At 55.9% G+C, this 21,923-nt stretch overlaps 1 protein-coding gene across 2 annotated transcripts; it reads left to right on the forward strand.

Moving 5' to 3' along the window:
* Window positions 1-774: 774 nt before the first annotated feature.
* RAB8A (RAB8A, member RAS oncogene family) lies at window positions 775-19,474 on the forward strand. 2 transcript variants are annotated; one of them, XM_032867532.1, is made up of 9 exons: window positions 835-944; window positions 3,118-3,188; window positions 5,424-5,484; window positions 7,347-7,407; window positions 10,871-10,948; window positions 12,463-12,552; window positions 13,162-13,227; window positions 14,505-14,555; window positions 18,000-19,474. In XM_032867532.1, exons 2-9 carry the CDS (start codon window positions 3,179-3,181, stop codon window positions 18,090-18,092), a joined length of 510 nt encoding a protein of 169 aa, XP_032723423.1. In that variant the 5' UTR covers window positions 835-944; window positions 3,118-3,178; the 3' UTR covers window positions 18,093-19,474. The 2 variants fall into 2 exon arrangements, with proteins under 2 accessions (XP_032723422.1, XP_032723423.1); XM_032867531.1 differs by lacking the exon at window positions 3,118-3,188 and having other exon boundaries at window positions 775-944.
* The last annotated feature ends 2,449 nt before the right edge of the window (window positions 19,475-21,923 follow it).

Below are 21,923 nucleotides of genomic sequence, written 5' to 3' on the forward strand. Positions count from 1 at the left end.
CAGTGGGTTAGGGTGGGGATTAAGTACTTTCTGTATTTTTGTAAGAGCGGACAACGCCAGCAGACAAAGAACAATGCTCGGAACCATCACCTAGGATCCTCGCGACCCTAGCTCCCTCGGCGGCTGACTGGGTTGGGGCAGCCGAGGGTCCGGGGGAAAGCTGCAGGCAGACAGTGGTCTGGGCAATCTCTAATTAGGCCCCCACTCCCCTTTCCTCTTCCGTTGCCCCTGGCCTGACGCAGCGGCCTCCACACGCCAGGGCTACCTTCACAGCCGGTTCCCGCGTTCTTCCCGGCGCCTACGGAGGCTGCGCAGGCCGTGAGGGCGGGAGCCAGAGAGCCCGCCGCGCGTGCGCCCTCTGCTGGCGCCTAACGGTCTCTCTCGCCCGCGTACGCACGCGCCCCAGGCCCCGCCCCCGAGTTGCGGGCACGCGGAGCCGTTGGCGACGCTCCCCGCTCTCCCCCTCCAACCCGGGGGCGGGGCCGCCTCTAAGTCGGGGGAAGAAGGCGGGGACCCGGGATGCCACGCCTCCTGCTGGTCTTCTTTTGAAGCCCCTCGACTCTTCACTGCGGGCCAATTGGAGTCCGCCCTGTCCCGAGCGCCGACCAATGAGCGGCGCGCTCGGGCCGCTTCCGGCACCGTTCCTTGCTCGCCCCTTCCCCAGGTCTCCCCGCGACGGGCGGGGCGCGGGAGCGGGCGAGGGCCGCGGTGACGCGCTGCGGGCCGGGAGCCAATAGAGGGCGGGCTCGGCGCTGATGGACGGGGCTAGCGGCCAGTGGCGAGGCGCTGGCCGCACTTCCCGTCGGGGAGAGAGTGTAATATGGCGAAGACCTACGATTACCTGTTCAAGCTGCTGCTGATCGGGGACTCGGGGGTGGGGAAGACCTGTGTCCTGTTCCGCTTCTCCGAGGACGCCTTCAACTCAACTTTCATCTCCACCATAGGTAGCGGGGCCGGGGAGCGGCCGGGGACGCCGGAGGCCCGGGCCGGGCGCGCCCCTGAAGGGCTGGGGCTGAGGGAGCGGCTGGGCCGGACGGATCCAGGGATCTGAGAGGATCGAGGGGACCGGAGGGGAGAAAAACAGCCGCCTCCAACCGCCTTTCGGGGGTTCCCGCGCTTTGGGACGGGGAGGGAACCAAGTGCCCATTTTGCAGATAGGGAGACTGAGGCTCCAGCCCTCAGCTTGCTCCTCAGGTAGTATGTGTCTTGGGCTGGGGTTCTGGCGCCGGTCATCTCATTCTGTCCACGCAGCAGCCCTCGAAGCTGTTCTTTTGGAGTCCTAACCTTACAAAAGTGAAACAGGCCTGGGGAGTAGGCCATAGGAAGAGGCCTATGACATCTGACCTTATTAAGCATTTACTGTGTGCTAACTGCTTTATGTGCATTATCACACTCTCCAGTGTTCAGTGTTAAGTGCTCTTATGAGTCCGTTTCACAGATGAGGAATTTGAGGTCCAGGGAGGGTTGAGACTCACCCAAGGTCACAGTCTGCAGGTGGCAAAGATGGAATTTGATTCATGTGGGTCTAACTCCAAAACTCAAGGCTGGACCATCCCAGAGAGATGTGAGCACTTGCCCCCAGGGCAAGCATCGCTGGTCCATCTAAGAACCAGAACTTGTTTTAAACCAACCCTCTCCTGCTCTTTTCCTCTGGCATGTTGAGGGGTTAAGCCCCTCTCCCTGACCCTGTTTCCCCCACGGGTGATTTTCCTCTAGAAGGAATGGTGAGGAGTCTGGAGGCTTTCTCTGCTGGACTTTCCATCACTTGAGGGTGACAGCAATGGCGAGTGACAGCTGCCTGCCCAAGGACCTGTCATCCCCAAGGAGATGCCAGATAAAAACTTCAGTGAGAAACCAAAATCAGCCGATGCCACAGACAGCCCTGACTTCCCTATCTTGAGGCCCAGGACACCGGTTGTCACTGCAGAACAGCCTTTCCCACAGAGCCAGCCCACATTGTGGTTGAACAGAATTGGCTTGTTGCTTCTCAGTACTGATACGCGCGAAAGTGGAGCTCAGTTCTCCCCATGCCACAAAAATGGCCATTGCCCATGTGAAAACGTTTGACCTGGAAGTAACACCAATCAAGCAAAGTGGCCTGTGAGCTCTGCAGTCTTGTTCCAGCCCAGGAGTTGATTCTGAATGGGGAAAACCTAGGGACCAGATTTTGCTTTACCCTTGTGTAACTTGAACCCACTCACCTATCTTCCTGAACCCTATGATGATCTGCTCTTTCCAGCCTTGCCCTCCTCTAGGGGCTGCACTTTACAGTTATATGCCAGATGCAGAATAGAGAGATTGGACTGGAAATGGCCATGCCTGCTTTCCAGCTGCTGTTTGCCCTTGAATAAGCACTTAGTCTCTCTGAGCCCTGTTTCTTCAGTTTAGGAGTAACACTGGCTGCCTTGACCAGTGCCCTGGTTAGTCGAAGATCAGAAATGTACAGTGGATACGGGGTTGTCATCATGGCCAGAGGCTACCTGGAGGAAGCAAGATGGCTCCCTGCAGTGGCAGCATCCCATCCTTGGACACAGATATTTCTGATTCCTCCCCCTTTGCCACCCCAACGTCAAACTTTGGGATAACCCTTGCATCTTCACCAATCAGGAAGTGATGTTAACTCCTGGCAGGCTGTGGCTTGCTCTCAACCCAGATCTGTTTCCCAGCATCAGAAACTTCCCATTCAGCACAAGCACTAGTGATATTAGTTCAGAGATTAGACTTTTTTGTTTGGTTCCTAATTCTTGACCAGAAAACCCAGTCTAGCACTTAAGGGCTCTGAGGAGACTGACCTTCACTTCCAGACAAAGACATGACTTGGGCAAGGTCACCTGGGAAGGTAGAGGTGGCCCTTGAACCCAGAATCCCTCTCTCCCACCTTGGTATTCTCATTACATTTGTAGTTTTCTTGCAGGCCTCTGTCTTCTAAGAAAATTTAATTCATCCTGACCTTGAAGTAATGGCCTCATAATTCTTAGCCTTGTAAAGTTTACACTTCCTAATTAAATTTGGGGTGTTAATGAAACCCAGGAAGAGGAGAGGACAGAGTAATGCTGTTGGACTTTGCCAATGAAACAGTGTTTATTGATTTTCTATGTCCCTGTGCGTCTGTGACAGGAGGTGGAGGGTGTTTTAGGAAGGAGCATCACTGGGCCTCTTAGTCCTGAACTACAACTGAATGCATAAAGGTGATTCTCTGTTGGCACTAAGTGTACGTCTGGGTTTTCTTTATAGATCAGGGATTAAGTGGCTCTTTGTTTCCTGCTCATGTTTCATTTTGCCAAAGCCTATTCTCATCAGCTCCATCGATCATTTGTGGTGTGAACTTGGCCCCGTGGCTCCTGGAATTGGTTCTTTGCTGCCTGGCTCAGCTTCCACCGCCTCCTCAGGGCCCCATTCACTCATTCCTTTAGGGAGACAGATGGTGTAGCGTCAGAGTGCATCGTAAACCATGCAGCACCACATAGACCCCGTTGCTCTTAGTTCTGTTGCCCTGCCGTCTTTCCCCAACACCTGCCATGTGCCAGCAGGGCTGCCAGGGCCACAGAGACGACTTGGATGAATCAGAGGGAAACAGAAATGCAACAAGGCCTGTAGTCAAGGTGTGTGTGCAGGACTGGGTGATCAGCTTCTAGCAAATACGTAGTTGGCCTCTGCCATGCGGAGTTACTGGAGACACCGCCATGAGTGAGACATCTGAGTCCCTGCCCTCCTGGAGCTTATGTTCTTGTGGGCAAACTTCATGTGCAGGCTGACATTCCCTGTGGCCCCCTGGACACTTTCTCAGGTGGGCAGGGATGGAATTAGCATCCCCATGATCAGTTCTGAGGGGTCAAGGCAGGCTTCAGCCTCATGGCTTCACGAGCAGAGATCTGGGCTGTTTGCCCCCCATGCAGGCCATTCAGATGGGCAAGTTTATTCCCAGGTTCATGGAGCAAATAAACAAACAAACACTGTCAGGGATAAGTGCATGAAGAAGGAAAAAGATTGGGAGGAGAGAGCTAGGATGGTCAGGAAGGCTCCCCAGAGGAGGTGACTTGAACAGAGACCTGAGTGAATGGCCCGGGGGTGGGGGGCGGTGAGGAGGTGAGGCAGGTAACTGGAAGGAAACAACCTTGCAAGAACAGAAAGCGCAAGCAGAGAGCCCCAGGCCGGATCTTGGGATATTTAGGAAACAGTCACATGAGCCACAGGTACGGAGAGGTGACCAGGCTGGGCAGAACCTGGGAGTGCACCTGCCACCCTTCTCACTTTTTTCTGGGGCCACGGGGGTGGTGGAAAGCCAGTGGAAACTATTTTGGCTTTTTTTTTTTTTTTAACAGTTTTACTGATACACAATTCGTAAACTGTAGAGTTCATCCATTTAAAGCATACAAGTCAGTGGCTTTTAGTATATTCAGAGTTGTACAGCCATCACCGCACCCAGTTCTAGAACATTTTTGTTATGACAAAAGGCCCCAAAAAAGAAGTCAACCCCCGGAATCTCCCATTCCCTCTGCAACCTCTGGCAACCGCTGATCCCCTGTTTGTCTGGATTCGCCTGTTCTGGAGAGTTCACACGAATGGGGTCCTACGCTCTGTGACCTTTCCTGTCTGGCTTCTTGCGCTCAGCGTGATGTTCTCAAGGTTCGTCCGTGCTGCAGCGCGTGTCGGGGCTTTGTTCCTTTCCGTGACTCAGTAGCAGATGGATGGGCTCCATTTCGTTCATCCATCCATTGGCAGACACCCTAAAAGGTTTGGAACAGAGGTTAGCTTTGTGACGTGGTTGAATGTGGTTTGGAAAGCCTGGGAGGGGACCGAGGGGGTAGGAGCCTGGAGAATAGCTGAAGAGGCTGAGGGGTCACCCTGGTCTTGGGGAAAGGGGACAAGAGGGGCAGGGGCAGGGGCAGGAAAGCTTCTTGGAAGGTGACCTTCCAGCATGGCCTGAGAGAGTGAGTTTGTTGGGCTGACAGGTGGGTGGGGTGGGGAGCGCCGACAGAGAAGGAACAGCAGGTGGGAAAGCTAGAGGCCTGGAGGCCATGGGAGCAATATCTTGGGGTGTCATGGGGCTCCATGCCCTGTGTGCCTGAAGGGCCCGGCGCTGGGTGGCCGGAAGCATGGGGCTCTGGCCAGCAAAGCGTCCAATAGAGGCTCACCCCCAGAGGCGGCCCCGTGGGGAGGGGGCTAGAACAAGGCTTTGGCACCTGAAGTACCTGGGTTTGCCTGCCAGCTCTGAACCTCAGCCTCCCCTTGCATGAAAGGAGAATGTTCTCCAGGTGCTTCCAGATCTGTTGTAGGAGAGTCCGAGATCCCCCATGCCCGGTGCCAGACGGGTGCTGCGGAAGCCGTGGACGCCGTTACCCACCCAGGCTGGCAGTGCCCGCCTCGGATGCAGCTTGGGAAATGGGCTGACGGTGATGTGCCTTTTTTTTATTTTCTTTTAGGAATTGACTTTAAAATTAGGACCATAGAACTCGATGGCAAGAGAATTAAGCTACAGATATGGTAAGCATCATTGCCACCTTCACCCATGAGTGCTTTGAGCCAGAAACCCTGGTACCTCTTTCCCCCTTCCCGTGACCATGGCCTCCATCTCTTTGTGCCCTGCCGTACAAATCAGGCTTTTCTTCAGAAACCTCAGGGACTGTGCTCTGCTGGTTACCGGGCCCTGGAGTCTGTGTCAGCACCTTCTGGGGACAGAGCTGCCAGTCCTGGTTAGCTCAGCATTCGGATGTGGGCACAGCTGGTTCTGGGCTTCTCGGTGGCCTACTTCCATTAAACTTAGAGAGTGCTCTCTGTGCCCAGGCAGCGGTGAAGGCTGCAGGGCAGCGAAATTCCCCAGCCCAGCGTTTCCTCTTTGAGCCTATCAGGTCACTGAAGGAGGCCAGACATCATTTCCTCTTTTCTGTCCTGGGGCAGCCCAGGCCTTACTTCTCTAACACACAGACCCGAAACCCCCGAACCAAAAATAGACTGAGGCCCAGGCCCAATGGTGAGACCCATGGCCATTCCACTGACCTGGGGCCGATTTCTCACGATTTTTAAATTAGAAGCATAGTGAGTCCCTGCTACTGACGCTGACTGTGGTCTGTAGCCCGTGGCACCAGGAAGGCTGAGCTTAGCCGGTCAGATGGAGGGGAGTTCCCTCCCTGTAGCCACGTCACTGACAGGGAAGTATGTGCCCTGAGCAGAGTTAGAGAGAAGTCCTGTTTGAGAGGGTGGTGCAGTCTCTCGGCCCCAGCTAGCCCCTGTGGTGGGAGGGGGTGCCCTGTGATGGGCCACAGAGCTACCCTCCCTGCAGCCTGTCTCCCTCACCCGGCGTCAGAGCGTGGGCATTGTCCTGCTTGCCTATGTCCCCTCGGCTTCCGTGGCATTCGCTTTGGACTCGATCAGACTCCAGAGTCCCAAACCTGGATGAGGCCTAACCCTTGTCTGTTGGGAATCAGGCAGTTTCTGGCTGCCTCCAGAAGTGCCTCCACCTGCCACACATGGCTCCCAGCAGCCTCTGTGCCCGAAGTCCAAAGTGACACTGGGACAGGAGGTAGAAGTTTCGCTTTCCTCTTCCCCTCTCTTCCGTCTTCTGCTCTTAGCAGTCTCCTCGGGGTTAACGACTTTCGTAACTTTTTTAGACTAGGGCCACGGTTGGAAATAAAATGACTGTCCGTAGCCACAGATGTCACCTGCTATTGGCATCAGAAAGTGAACAGAGGCCGAAGTGAGGCGCTTCTGTGCGGTCCAGACAGAGAGCCCTCGGCAGGGGAGGAAGCGGGTGTGGGGTCGTGAAAGGAACCATGGGTCTAGAGACAAAAGACTTGGGTCTTGCCCTGGCTCTGCCACCAATCCGTAAAGTCCCCTTTATCCCAAACACTGAATACCTCCCATGCCAGGAGCGGGGCTGGGCGTAGCGTGTCTCAGCCTGGTGTCACCTCTGCCCCGATGACAGAGGGCTTTCTCCCTGACCTCCACCAAAACAGCAAGTGTAGAAGTGCTTCTGGGCCCCCTGAGGTTGCCCAGCCCAGCCCTCCTGCCGTGTAGCCAAGCCTTTCCAGACCCTTGTGGCCCTGGACTTTCACAGATAATATCTGACTTGCCTCTTTGGTGACCCAGAAACTCTGGGGAGAAGCCCCAGGAACCAGAGGAGTCACGGGGGGCATAAGACATGACTTTACGCCCAACGGGACACCTCTTGAGTCACCGTTTCCTTCTCTGTAGGAATAGGGAGAATGGAGGTGCTGCCCCATGGCAGGACGGTGAATTAGGAAATGACTCGTGAGAGAGCAGAATGTCCATCCTGGGAAAATGTCCCCTGCTGCCACTGTAATGGTTATTGGTGTTCGCCATCACCGGTATCCCTTCTTCTCCTTTAGGGACACAGCTGGTCAGGAACGGTTTCGGACGATCACAACAGCCTACTACAGGGGCGCAATGGTATGGATTGGTTTTTGCTTCCTTTTCTTTGTTTTTCTTTCTTTCTTTCTTTCTTTTTGGTCAAAATGAACATCACCATCTTGAATACCAAAGCCTGGACGTTTCTGGGGAGCCCACGCTCAGGCGTCTTAGGGGTCCTCGGTCCCAGGTTAGTTTCAGGAGAAGGCAGTGTGCCCTGCCCCCACATACATCCCCTTCTGCTTTAGAGACAATGCAGGGTTTAAGGAAACCTAATTCTTCGGGGATGAGGGAAGACCCAGGAAGCCGGTTCTTCCAGGTGAGGTCAGTGAAATTGGAGATGGCATGCCCCAACACTTAGGAGTGTTCACGTGGCCCACGTAGTCTCTATGGAATCTGCGCCCAAAGACTTGAAGATTATCCAGGACCTGACTTGCTCTGGGCTGTTGGCCGTTAGGTTTGTCACCTGGGCCAGAGGCGGGGTGCTGTGATAGAAGACTTGCTCCTCATCCTCCAGTACTTCTACTGAGCACCTTCTCGAGGCCAGGCCTGAGGTAGACATAGAGGAGGACCTGGAATGGGCTGAGTTCCTGCCCTCGAGGGCCTTGAGCGGGTCATGCATGTGGGAGGCGTGTACAGAGCCAAGTGCTTGGGGGCCAGAGGGAGAGGGAGCCAGAGGCCTGCAGCCTGGCTCAGAGCCCCGGGTCACCATCTGAGCTCCATCTCCTGACTTGGAAAGTGGATCAGAGAACAGAACTATGTTCCAGGCAGCTGTGAGGATGGATGGCCAGCTGCCCCTTTCCAGCTCCCACCACACCCCACCCTTCCCAGTGTACACCCCATCCTACAGCAGCATAGATTCCTGTTTCCTCCATCAGACCATAAGCTCCGTGAGGGCAGGGCCCCGTCTTGGTCACTGCTGCATGCCCTGTGCCTGGGACTGTGCCGGGGAAGTGCTGGCGGACTGCAGAAGTGAGTAGTGGCATTAAGTATTTATAATACCCCACGCAGCTTCTGAAACATAATAGAAACTCAGTCATGTGGGTTGCAACCTTAGCACTCTTCATTAAAATGTACTTACTTATTTTCCTCTCACCTTGCTGTGCTGTGGTGGGACAGGGGTCTTGGGGATCTGGGGCCAGCCCTGGGGGAGCTTCTGCTGTGTGGCCCCAGGTGGGCCCCATCCCTGTCTGGCCTGAAAGAGCCACCCCCACCCCACTGCTCCATTCACTGAGCCCCTTCCTGGGCCAGCTACCGGGCCCAGGTCTTGGCCATTAACCCCTGAGCATGGGTGCCATGGTTATCCCCATTTTATAGACAGGGTACATGAAGCTCATGCCCTGCTTAAGTTCACATGGAGGGTAGATGGCCGGGCCAGTACTGATTGGCTGTCTCCACTGCCCACATCCTTAGCCAGCCCCAGGTGACACTGGGCTGAGCCATTTGTGTGGCCCTGTCCAGCCCCAAGGTTTGTGGTTTGCAGTCCTAAATCTGTGCGAACCCATATGGAAGCCAGCAACCTCTTTTGGCTCTTTGAGTTTAAATTGATTAAAGTAAGAAATCCATCCCCTCAGGAGCACCAGCTGCATTTTAACTACTCCAGTGTCACGTGTGGCCAATGGTGACCTCACGGGACAGTCGGAGGACATTGCCACCATGGAAGCCAGCTTCTCCCTGCATAGTATTAAACCGTGGGGGCCCAGATTTGACAGCATTGGATGTCTGTTGTCCCGTCATGAGCTTACAAGCTGATACGGGGAGCTGTGCACAACGAGGACTGGGAAAATGGTTGTTTGGAGCTTCAAGGAGAGTTTCTGGGAGGACCTGGAATAGGGCGATTTCGTGTTTTCTAGGGACTTCTCTTTCCTGATAGAGCTCTACCCACTGCTTATACCCCTTGGTTGGTGAATATCTGGGACCTTGGAATCTTGAGCCTGTGGTGTCAACTGCTGGGGGCTGCCAGAGTCCTGGTCCACCAGATGGGCCAGTCCCTGGATAAAGAGTGGAAAGGCCTCAGGACCCGTGGCATTCCTTGCCCCGACGGCCAGAGGGCAGCTGGGCAAGTGATGCTTGACTTACGGAGTCTGCACGCCGGCTTCTTCTATTCACGCTGGCCTCTGCTGGTGTGTGGTGGACAGCGCGGCTGCTGAAACCTCCTCCGAGTTATCCCACAAGTGGCTTCTGTTCAGTTTCTCCAAGAGGCCCTGGGAAAGGGGCCCTAGGAGGCATTTTTGAGGGGCATGGCCATGGCCATGGTTGTGGCAGGCTATAAGTCTGCCATGCGTCCTCTCGGGTTCATGGCTGGGATTTAGGATTGCGAAGGCTCTCTCACACCTTTGAGGTTTTGTCACATGTCCTCCCCATGATCCCCACCTCCCACCCCAGCACCGACAGCCTGTGTTCCTACTCTGCAGACTCAGACAGCTTCAGAGACTTCTTAGCCAGCCCCAGAGGTCACGGGTGCAGGGCTGTGCCCTTGGCGGGGTAGCCTGAGGAAATAGAGTTAGCCAAGCTGGGGCAGGACAGCTGACCCCATTGGACCGCAGAGGTGGCCCTCAGCATTGCTTGGTCCCGAGGAGGGCCCAGGGATGTTCCTGACAAGGGCTGGTGTGATCAGCTTCTTCAGAGTTAGCCTTGCCTGGGCTTCAGTCTTAAAGGTCTTTTCTGTGTGCCTCAGTTTCCCTTGTATCAAACAAGGATATTCGCCCTGCTTGGTGATGGCAACAAGATCATGGGGACCCCTGGACTGTCCCGTGGGTGCTCACACATTGGTTATGGAACCTCAGGGGCCTCAGTGCTGCCCAGCCCCTTGCTCCAAGCTGACCCCCCACTTAAGTGGAGTCACCAGAACGCAGAAGGGTGTCAGCATCAGGCCATCCAGGGGTTCAGGCCTCAGTTGTGCCCTTTACTCTCAAATGGGACGGGAGACGGGCCTAGCCATCCCCCCACCTCAAGGTCCTCGTCTGTATAGTGGGGGTGGTGGCACCCATGTGACCAGGACCTGGGGCTTCAGGGAGACCCTACTGCAGTAGGTGCCAGACGAGAGGTCATCCTGGAGTGCCCAGAGGTGACTCAGGCCAGGGGGAGGGTGGCAGTGGGGGGGCGGGAGGCTGAGCACGGCAGAGGAGGTGCGTGAGGGGGAGCCCAGTGAGCGCTGGGCCCATGGAGCACAGCATGCGGGGCAGGGAGCTGTGGGACATGAGGCTGGGAGGTCAGCAACACCTCACGGGCTGCCGGGTGTAGGCCAGACTTACCCTGCTGGCCCTGGGGTGGTGGGAGCTGTTCTGGAGGGTGAAGGGTCCCCTCAGTGGCTCAGTAGAAAGGACAAGAGCCTGGGAGACTGGGGAGGAGCTGGTGCTGCAGTCCAGCAGAACGGGGTGTGGGACCCAGGGGTGGAGTAGAGGCAGTTAGTGGGAAGGGTGTCCTGTTGGTGCCAGTCCTTGCTGGGGGCCTCCCCTGCAGCTCGCAGCTTATCCAGCTCGCGTGTCTCCCTCCCTCCGCTCAGGGCATCATGCTGGTCTATGACATCACCAACGAGAAGTCCTTTGACAACATCCGGAACTGGATTCGGAACATTGAGGAGGTAAAGCTCATAACCTCTCCTGTGGCACAGGAACTTCATGCATGTCTCTTCTCAGTCCCCACCCCAGAGCTGCCTGGTCACGGATTAGATCACTGAGATCCCTAGAAGTCCCTTGCCAAGAGCCCTGTAGCTAGGAAAATAACCGGGATGGGGACTAGAAGCCAGGCAGCTGACCCTGGAGACATGGGCCTGGCCTCATCACAGGGAGGCCCCAAGAGCCCATTTCCCCAGCGGGGCTGTTGGGTCTGGGCAGTGTCTCAGTCATGAGAGAAGAGATATCTGAGCTCTTGATCACCGTGAGCATTTGGTGCTATCTAGAAAGGGAAGGTTCTAGAATAGGTGTGACCCTTGTTTTGGGTGGACATGGTCGGAAGGCATTTCAGTTTGTACTGAGTTCCAGCGGAGAAGGGTGTGAGCTGGTCTGAGCTACCTGTGTTCAGGCCAGCAGCTCTTTGACTACAGCTGGCCTGGAGGGAAGACCTGGAACCGAGGAGGGAAAAGAAGGCAGCTAGCCCCACCTCGCAGTCCCAAAACTGGTGTCCTCGCCTTCCGGCTGTCGCCTGCCAAGCCTTCTTGGACGATGGCACTTAGGGCTCTTGATGACTCATCAGGTGGGGCTTCGGGTCGGAGGTGCAGCCGAGGACTTCACCCATCCATAAAGCCACGGCCAAAGGTCCCATCGCCACTGGCGTCTGTGAGCAGTGGCACCAGGCTCCCTTCCGGACAGCCCCACACTGGCTGGCTGGAGGCTGGGCCCTGGCGGAGGACAAGGAGCCGCTCCCATTGGTCTTTGTGGAAATTCGCTCTTCCAGCCAAGAGGGGCCTTGCGGTTAACAGGAAGTTGGGCCGGGAGCGGGGCAGCATGTCTCGCCAAGACCAGACCTGAGCTACACAAAGAAGGCCCTTTTCCGTACCCCAGTCCCTCGGGAAGAACTGTCTCCTCCACTGCGGCCTGGGGAAAATTGGAGGAAGAGTCCTATTCAGGCACGGCGGGGGGGTGGGGAGGGCAGTTGTCAGAGCACCAGGGGATAGGGAAGCACCCAGGGCTGGCTGAGGTGGGGAGGGGGGTGCCCCAAGCAGGTGTTGCCCACTTCAGAGCCTAAACAGAGAGAGCTGGAGTGGGGCAGAAGGCCCCAGGACAGCAGCTGGGGCCTCTGCCGGAGGAGCCAGAGAGGGAGGGAGGCAAGCAGAGGGAAATGGCCAGCCTTGCTTGCCTCCCATAGGCCGGGCCCTGCCAGGAGCCCAAGGATGGCCTCGGAACCTGGGTGACGACACGGCCCATAGAGAAGCTGTCCTCAGCAGCCAGAAGGCGTGTACTAGTCGAACCTGGACTCTGCCCTTGTATTGGCTGTGTGACATGGGACAGGCCACTCAGCCTCTCTGAGCTTCAGCTTGTCGCCGGTACAAGGGTGTGCTAGCAGTCTTGGCCCACCACCCTCATTTCAGGACAGACTGCGTGTTGGCCTGTGGTCCCATCTGACCTCTCACCCCCCCTGTCTGCCCCTCCACCCCAGCATGCTTCTGCCGATGTCGAAAAGATGATACTCGGGAACAAGTGTGATGTGAACGACAAGAGACAAGTTTCCAAGGAACGGGGAGAAAAGGTGGGCACGGCAGCCAGCTTGGACCTGGCGCCTCATGGCAGAGGGACCTCGGGGTTTTAGGGTTCTCTGCATGGAGACCTGTTCTGGCCCAAAGGGTCCCCAATTGCTCACTGATGGAGTGGGGGCGACTCCTTCACCGGCTTTCTGAGCATACACTGACCCGCCATCCTGGCTTGTATAAGACTCGGGGTCTGGGACTCAGGACTTCGCCAGGCAAAGCGGGACACATTGGTTGCGCCGGTGGGGTGCTTTCTTTGGGAAGAGAGGGGGGAAAGCACTCACCTGGCTGGGGTTCTGTCTAAAGACTAAAAGGGCGAGGGCTTCTGGGGTATGCGCTGTGTGCCCCCAGAAGGCATCAGGTGGGAACCTGCTGAGACCACAGGGAGCAGAGGACAGAGCTGTGGTTTGAGCCGGGCCCCTCCATCTCCCTCCAGAGACATTCACCCATTCACCACCTACTGTCCACGGGGGGCTTGAGGGAGCAGCCCAGGAGGTCACGTCCATGGCCTGAGAGCCCCCCCCACAGCTTCCTTGCTCCCCACTTGGTGGTTTGTGGGGTTAGGGGTGCCTGGTGGCTGAGGTGGACATGTGTGTCTCCCTTCCTCACAGCTGGCCCTGGACTACGGAATCAAGTTCATGGAGACCAGTGCGAAGGCCAACATCAATGTGGAGAATGTGAGTCCCGGGCCCACGGCATGGACCCCTCCAGGCTGAGAACAGGCTGCACCCTCTGGGGAGGCTCTGACCTCAGGCTCTGGGCTGCTTTATCAGCCGGCTGGCCCGGAGGCACTTTTCAGACAGTGCCATGTGCCAGGACCTTTGGGGGAACCGCTGCTGTGTTGTGACATCAGCAGGTGCGGGCCCCAGCTGGCCACCCAGGACATTACCTCAGTGGCTCTTGGGCAGCCCTGGGCAGCAGGCACGGTTTTGCAGATGGAGAAACTGAGCCTCGGACAGACCTAGCTGACTGGTGCCCAGGCCTGGCTCCAAGTTTGTGCTCTTGGCCATGTCACCCTCAGACAGGCGCTGGTCACAGCCCAGATGGAGCAGGGAGCCCTGGCTAAGCTTTGGCCCATGCCACCCTTTCTTCTCCATGAGCATTCAGGCCTCGCAGCTAACCCGCCCACCTCTGTCCCACCGCCCCGGTGATCTTCCTACAGTGGGTCTCCCCTGTCACTGCTGAGCTCAACCCAGTACACCTGGCACAGAAGGCCCTCCCTGACCAGCCCCAGCAACCTCCATGCCACGCCACCTGTGTGGCACCCTCCTTGTACCCCCTTCTCCCTCAGAGCCCTGCCCAAGTGAGCCTTCCCTGGGGAAGCCTCTTGTCCCTCAGACCCGTAGGCCCCTCCCCCTTTGGGTTTCCTTAGCACCCCAAGTCACCCTCTACAATAGAACTTCCCACATCATGTGGCCCCCGAAAGAGCCTGGGTTGAGCCTTTGTCAAGCATGGGGAGAGAAACCTTTCACCCACTACCGGCCTTTCCAGGCCTCCCTGCTGGCAGGGAAATGAAGCTTATTGGGCTAAGAATGGCTTTCTCTCTGCCCCGACCATCAGAAGCAGGGGCGAAACTGGACAGAACACAGGAGTTGGGGATGGAAAGCTAGGTCGTCCTCCTGGATCCTTCTAGCTCTGTCAATTAGGCACTATGTGCCTTCAGACAAGTCACTCACCCCTTTGAACCTGAGTGTCCTTTCTGTCCAGTCATGGTGTCCCCCCATCCCAGGTCATTGGCCCATGGGAGGTGGTAGTCCAGGTTGGCAGGAGTAGCCCGGTAGCAGCAGGAGATGGGGCTGGGCAGGGGACACCCACACCCGGGAAGCTGCCCTAACGCTGCCCCCCTGCCCACCCCATGGTCCCACCACTTCTCCTGCATGGGGGGCGGCCCAGAACCAACAAGCCCCTCTCTGTCTCCTGCTCCAGGGGCACTAATGACATATTTATTCCACAGGCATTTTTCACTCTCGCCAGAGACATCAAAGCCAAAATGGACAAAAAATTGGTGAGTGTATGTCCTTTTTTTCTTTTTTTTTTGAAGGTTTTATTTATTTATTTGACAGAGATCACAAGTAGGCAGAGAGGCAGGCAGAGAGAGAGGAGGAAGCAGGCTCCCTGCTGAGCAGAGAGCCTGATGCGGGGCTCGATCCCAGGACCCTGAGATCATGACCTGAGCCGAAGGCAGAGGCTTAACCCACTGAGCCACTCAGGCACCCCAAGTGTATGTCCTTTTTGAATCCTTGCTCCGGTCCTTGTTGGAGCCAGCCGTCCTTGGCTTCAGTGCTGTGATGCATCCCCAGGGCAGATCCTGCTTTTCGGGGCCCAGCCAGACCCAGCAGGGCATCTCTGGAAAAGGGGCAAGGGGTAGCGGGAGAGGTTTGGGCCCTTGCACCCAGAGGCACTGCTTTGTTCCTTCCTTCCTATGTGGCTCAGAGCTGCTCCATGCCCAGTGCTACCCGCTGAGCACACAGGCTGGCAGGAAACACACAGCCCCTTCCATCCTGCCTGGGAGATGGCATGCATAAGGAGAGAGCCTCCTGCAGAAAAGCCGCATGCAGGCCCAGAACCACAGCCCACCTCGGGATGAGTCTGCCAGCGGGGCTGTGTCTGACAGCCACCGGCTCTCCATCTCGAGTCCACCTCCAATGCTCTAGGTTGGGACAGCTCGGTGACCTTCAGTGTGTCCCAGGGCCCTGGGGCCTCGGAGGGGTCCTGCCTGGATCCTTCCCCATCCACCCTTTTGTTCGTTTTCTGGCTTTCTTGCTTCATAGTCCCAGGCACTAGTATTTTTAGTGCCGCCTTTGGTTGTGTCTACACAGTTGGCTGTACTTCGGGCGTGTTTGAGCACCTAAAGGCTGCTGAGAATGTTGCCCCAGAGTCTCCAGCCCCTCTTTGGCCCCTCTTTCCTGGCCCTTTCCCACCTTTCGTCGTCAGATACGAGAGCGTAAAGCCGTCTGTCACCTGAGTCACATCTGGTCACATACGAGGTCACATATGACACAAAACACCGCTCAGGTAGTTCGCATCTGATTTAAGATGTGCCTTTGTAATTCTCAGCAGCCGTGAATGGAATCATAAGGAATAGGATTGATTAGTAGCAGCCCCTTGGCCGAAACAAGAAGCCGTCCTTGTGCACAGATACACTGACCAGCAACAGCTTGTCGTTTTCCTGTCCTTTTTTTCCTCTTCAGTGTGACGTAAAATTATGATTCTTGGTGATCTCTCTTGACGCTTTCGCCCTGGCAGTTACATTAAGCCTGTGGTGACGCTCTGCTTTCCGTGGCCTCTAGGTGGCCTCCGGACGTGCTGTATGAAGATGGTGTGCAGCCGTTGTCCTTGCGTTTCCTCTTTCTCTGAACTGGATTGCAAATCACAGACGGTTAAATTCCTACTCATTTCCTAACACCTTTGTTTATATTCAGAGTCACAGCCCCAGACCACTTCCGCTCTGCCTTTTCTTTTTAATTGAAATGTAATTGACATGTAACATCGCGCAAGTTTGGGTTCCCATAATTATCATTCCTTCTTTGTGTTGAGAACAATTAAGATCGAGTCTCTTAGCAACTCTGAAGTTTATAACACGGTGCAATAGAGTCAACAGAGTACTGTTGACTGTAATCACTGTGCAGTGCGTTAGCTCTCCAGAACCTGTTTCTCTCCGAGCTGCAAGTTCCTGTCTGTCACATCAGTGATGCGGCCAGCTCTGCCCACCCCTGTCTTCTCTCTTGAGAGCATCATAGAAAGCCAGGCTCGGCCCCAACCACCCTGCTGGCAGACCTCTGGGCCTCTCCTGCTCTGCGCAGCCCAGCACTCTTCGCTGCCCTGAGAGCAAACTCGGCACTGCCCAGGCCGCTGCCACCCTCTCCGCCTTCTCACCCTGTCGTCTGCTGCAGCCACACGGGCCCTTTCCTGTTCCTTGAACCCCTCACGTTCCTTTGAACTTTCCCCTCCACCTGGGGCGCTCCCCTCTTGCGCCAGCATCCTGGGGCTCCCGTAGCAAATTCCCGTAACACTCTGAGCAGCATCCAAAGTGCACGTGTGTAAAAGTTCTGGAGGTCACAGGTCGGAAACAGATCTCAGCAGACTAAGACCAAGGTGTCGGCAGGGGTGCCCTCATCCCTGGAGGCCCCAGGGTAGAACTCGCCTCTCCCTCTCCTGGAGGCCATTCCTTGTCTTATGAGCCCTTCCTGCATCTTCCGAGCCACTCAGCATCTCTCTGACCCTGCTTCCTCCGTCCCCATTCTCTCCACCGCAGCTGGGAATTTGCTCTGCTCTCAGGGTTCAATGCCCCCCGCCCCCAGGTGATCCAGGCTGTGCTCTCAGCTCAGTCACATGTGCAGAGTCCCTCCTGCCACGTCAGATTTCCTTCTGCACAAGTTCCAGGGACGAGGGTGTGGACATCTTAGGGGTAGTTACTCCGCTGACCACAATTGTGCCCCTGGACTGTCCCTGGCCTCACTTTACGAGGCCTCTGTTCAGACACCACCATCAAAACGCTTCTCTACCTTCTGCCTGTCCTGTCGCTCATTACTCCCTGCTGTGGGAAATCACTGCTTTTTTGTTGACCTGTATGATTTGTCTGCCCTATACAACGTGAGCTCCCCAAGGCTGGACCATTTGCCCACCACCACATGCCCGGTGCCCACACAAGGATCTAGCACAGCATAGGCCTTGATGGCTACTTGAATAAATTCAGGTTTTACTTAATAGCAGAAAGATGAGAAGGAATTAGTCAAAGAAAAGGGGACCAAGCCATGCAAACAGGGTGGAATAGGAGAAAATAGGTTCTTCTGGATCACAGGCAGAGGGTTCAGATGCTGGGTGAGGGGTTTAGGGCACTCCCCCTGAGAATGGGGGAGTATGGGTGGGTTTCAGTATGGATCGAGTGGACAAGATTAGACCGTAGGGCCTATAATACCAGCTGTGGGGCAGAAGGTAGACAAGTCAGAGCCTTGGCACAGGGACATGGAGACCAGCCAGGTGTGAGTGGCATAGTGACCTTGAACCCAATTCCCCTCTCCCTGCCCCCCCAATCCCAGAGGGCAGTCTTTCTGCCGCCCCTGGGCTGCCTCACTGCGAGGGACTCAGCATAGTGGGTAGATGGATTGAAAGGAAGGGGCGGGGGGCAGTGAGCAAATGGGAAATATGTTGAAGGGGTGAATGGGAGCGGGGGATGGTCAGGCAAGTAAGGGATTGAAAGAATGGTTGGTTGGAAAGGAAAGGTAGGTAGCAGATGAGTGGGTCTGAGAAAAGTGAGTGGTCAGTTGGAAGGGACAGTTGGATGGTTGGCTGGTTGGAAAGTGACAGAGTTTGACAAATGGGAGGGGATGGAGGGGTGGATGGACTGGCAGATGGGTGGTTGGTTGGTTCGTTGGCTGGTTGGCTGGTTGGTTAAGAGCCGTAGAGCTGATGCTCATCCATGACCTCAGAAAACATTTTGCCATTTCAGGAAGGCAACAGTCCCCAAGGGAGCAACCAGGGAGTCAAAATCACACCAGACCAGCAGAAGAGGAGCAGCTTTTTCCGATGTGTTCTTCTGTGAGGAGCACTGCCTTACTCTGAGCCTCGCTCAGCCGAGCTGACTGTGCCTGTCCTGAGTGAGGCCCTCACTCAGCCGGGGCCCTCCCCCTCCAACACTCCCTGCCGTGCCGCGGCCCCTGGGCCCATGGCCACCAGACACAATTGAGAAATTGTTTATTTTAGTAACTGTCTGATCTTTTTCAACTTTGGAGACGGAATAAGTTAAGAATTTGCAATTTTTCCCTCAATGTCTGCTGAACGGGCCCTCTCGTCACGTAATCACAGAGAAAGACGGAGTTGAGGTGTGACCATGAACGTCAGCCAACATGGTGGGCCTCCACCTCCAGGCCTTTAATCCTCATCTCACTGCAGCACAACTAAAGCCCCACCGGAAAGCCCGTTCACAGCCCCACCACAGAAGCCAGGCCCCCAGAGGCCAGCGAGGGTTCCAGGAGTTCCAGGCCCCACACCCTGAGCGAGGGGACGCATGCCGGGCCCACGAAGCGTCCACCTAGCACATCTGACGCCTACTTTCTCCTCTTCTGTCAGTTTTGGACAAGTGACAAAAACCATTCCCTTTCTTCCCCCCCGCCTTCTTTGCAACTGTCAAACCAAACCAAAGGGAAGCACAAATTACGGAAATCCTGAGGAAAGAAGCATGGGGTGGCCCTTCCTGTTCACAGCCAGGTGCTGGTCTGTAGTCCAGCAAGGCCTCGGGCGTGGTCACTGGGCCTCTTGGCATTCCCCATCTGAGCACCGAGGGGATACCACACGGGCCACAGGTGACCCCGAACGCGCAACCACACATGGTCCACCTGGGCTTGGGGCATCTGCCTCTTGCCCCCCACCCAAGCGCCCCCCCCCCACGCCTCTTCCCTCCCTTTGTCTCCAAATCGGACATCCTTTCTAGCTGAGATTTTTATTTTTCCAGATCTGTAGTGTCATGAAGTGATTCCGTCTTTGATTTCCAGCGGCAGACCCAGGTGACGGAGCTCGTGCCCACCTCTGGCCGGGCGGGCTGGGAGCGTGAGGCCCCGCTTGGCCTGGGCCGGGGCACAGGTGCCAGACTGAGCGCAGAGCAGTTGAGTTGGTTTTAACTGCCGTCACCCGGTTGTGTTGTGACAGCTCTGCCCTCCTGTGGAGACTGTGCAACTGGGACCAGGTAACCAGGTCGGAGGGGTGTCACCCGAGAGCCTTTCTTTCTCTTTCTGCCCCCCGTCTTCGCTACGCCCCCTCCCCCAAGCTGCTGTCAGTCCAAGCCATTGGCATTGTAGTTTTTTTCTTTTGTGAATTAAAACCAACATACCAGCAATAGTCGGCTCTCCCCTGAAATCTCTTAACATGCTCTGTTTACATGGATAAATGCACTTACGGAAGACAAATTAAAGCTCATTTTAAAGTTAACGGGGTTTCTTTTTAACAGCTTATCTTATTTCTTGGTTTTAATTTCATCTGTAAAATCAGAGATTGGACCAGATTCAAGTTAATGGATTTTTATGTCCACATGTTCCTGGAGGTACACGGGTATGGCCAGGTGTTGGGTCAGGGGTCCCCGGGAGGCCTGTTACTTAAAGCACAGGCTCAGCTGGCAGGGCCTCCACACCTGTTCCACTTTCGAGTGTCTTGGCTCTCATCTGCTCCTCAAGGTGTGCCAGATTCGCTCTTACCCCAGGTCTAGACAGGATCAAAGCGCAGGAGGTTGGTTACCCCGAGCTCTGAGGAGATGTAACTGTGACCAAAAGCCTGACTTGGAAGAAGAAGCTTCCCGACCCCTGGCTCTGCCCTCACCACTGCACCCTGCCCCCCCCAAGGAGAATGGAGAGGTGTACACACCCACAGCACCACTGGGGGGCACCATGTCCCCTGTTAAGCCAGCCTGGCCAACCTCAGACCCCACCGTGCCCCCACCGTCCTCTCGTCTGGATCCTTGCTGGCACCGTTTTGCCACGTCAAGTGCTGGGTTCTGAGCCCCAGTCCTCCCCACAGCACAGCGGCGGGCTGAGCCCCAGACCCCTTGCATGAGCCAGCAAGCTAGTGCATCTCAGACTGGTAAGCACTGGGAGATGAGCTGCTGGCCACGTCGTGCTCATCGTCCTCATTGTTAGCCTCACTATCCGTCTTGCACCCCAAGAGGAAAACTCCCACCTCCCCTCACATCTTGTCTCTACAGGGCACAAGTCCGATAAATAGCTCTGGCTCTGAGCTCGAAGCATTTGCCCCATGAGGCCCCAGTTTTGTCCCCGTTGCTCCCAACCAGGTCAGGCTGGCGTCCTTGAACTCAGACCTGCATTAGACCCACCCTTTTCTGCAGTCACTAGGCCTTGGACACAGTGGCACGCAGAGAAGTGGCTCCTCAGGTCTTGTCCCCTTGAACCAGCAGAGATGACACGACTTCCTAGTTTTTTCCATAACATCTTAATTGAGATGTAATTCACACACGGGACCATCTGCCCACAAAACCAAGGTGTAAGTAAGCAGTCTTCGGTGTGTTCCCAGAGTTGCACGACTGTCGCCACAGTCCATTTTGGAACGTTTTCGTCACCGCATCCATTCTGTTTCTGTATTTGTCTGTTCTGGACGCTGTGTAAATGAACTCTTACACCGTATGGCCTTTTGGATCAGGCCTCTTCTGCTCTGCGTGGTTCTCTAGATCCATCCTGTTGCAGTGCGTATCGGGGCTGCATTCCTTTTTATGGCTGAGTGATGTTCCATCGTGTGTACGGACCATGTTCTCTTGATCTGTTCATCTATCAGTGGACGTTTGCTTATTTCCACCTTTTGGGCCCCCGGGCTGCCTGTTTCTCCAGCGTGCCCGGTGTATTCCTAACCCAAGCCTTTGCCCTAGCTGTTCCCTCTTGTGCAAGCCTTTCCCGCGTGGGGGCTCGTGCAATAACCATCTCCCGGTGGACTGCAGGCTCCAGCGGGGCAGCGACAGCGCTGGTCCTATCTGCTCCGTCGCCAGCTTCTAGCACAGTGCCTCCAGTTGGGGCTCTGCCAATGTATGTGGAGTGAATGAATTCGTGAATTGAATGAAAGCCTCATAGGACGGTGGGATGGTTGAAAACACATCAAGATCAGCAATGGCAGAGACTCACTGCCCCACCCCTGCCTGTCTGCAGGGCTGAGAGGGCACTGTGGTCCCTGCCCCAGGAGCCACCCCACGTGGGGCCAGGAAAGTCCTACTTGCTAGCTGAGTCCTCCAGTGAAAAGCCCAGAGCTACACCAGAGCGGGAGGGGCCTTGCAGTCCCAGATCCATATCCCCCTGCTGGTCCTCTTCCAGAAGTTTCTCTGGGGCCACCTGTCTGCTCACAGTTTTGAAGACTATGGTCACCAAGGGCTGGGGATGATTCTGTTGTGACATTCTCAGGGGAGGACTTCGGTTTGTGTAAGACCATGTCCCCCAAGTGGGTCAAGCTTACTGGGGGGAGCCCTCTGTCGTAGAGCCTCAGGGGGCTGGGCCAGAAGTGGCCTGAGACCCTCCATGTTTCTGGAGACTGCACCGTATGCAAATGAGACCAGGATTTAGAAGGGGCAAGGGTCTCTTGGGCTGGTGCGAGCCCTTCCCCAACAGCGTTGCTCCTTACCATCAGGGCTGGGAACTGACTCACCGGGCTGTGGAGGGCACAGAGGACGCAAGTAGCACAAGGTGGCCCAGGCTGTGCAGTCCCGAACCTGGGCTTCTGTGTCCCCAGCCAGGCCCAAAGGCATTGGATTAAGTCACAGTGAAGAGTCCTGATTTTACCCTCAACTGAGCCCCATGCCACAGGCTTGATGACCGTCACTCCTGCATCATCCCGTGATTAAGGGGGGCCGTAATCATGCCCACTTCACAATTAAGGCAACCGAGCCCCA

The sequence above is a fragment of the Lontra canadensis genome, unplaced genomic scaffold (assembly GCF_010015895.1).
Source record: "Lontra canadensis isolate GAN:19392208 unplaced genomic scaffold, GSC_riverotter_1.0 scaffold35, whole genome shotgun sequence".
NCBI classification, from domain to species: domain Eukaryota; kingdom Metazoa; phylum Chordata; class Mammalia; order Carnivora; family Mustelidae; genus Lontra; species Lontra canadensis.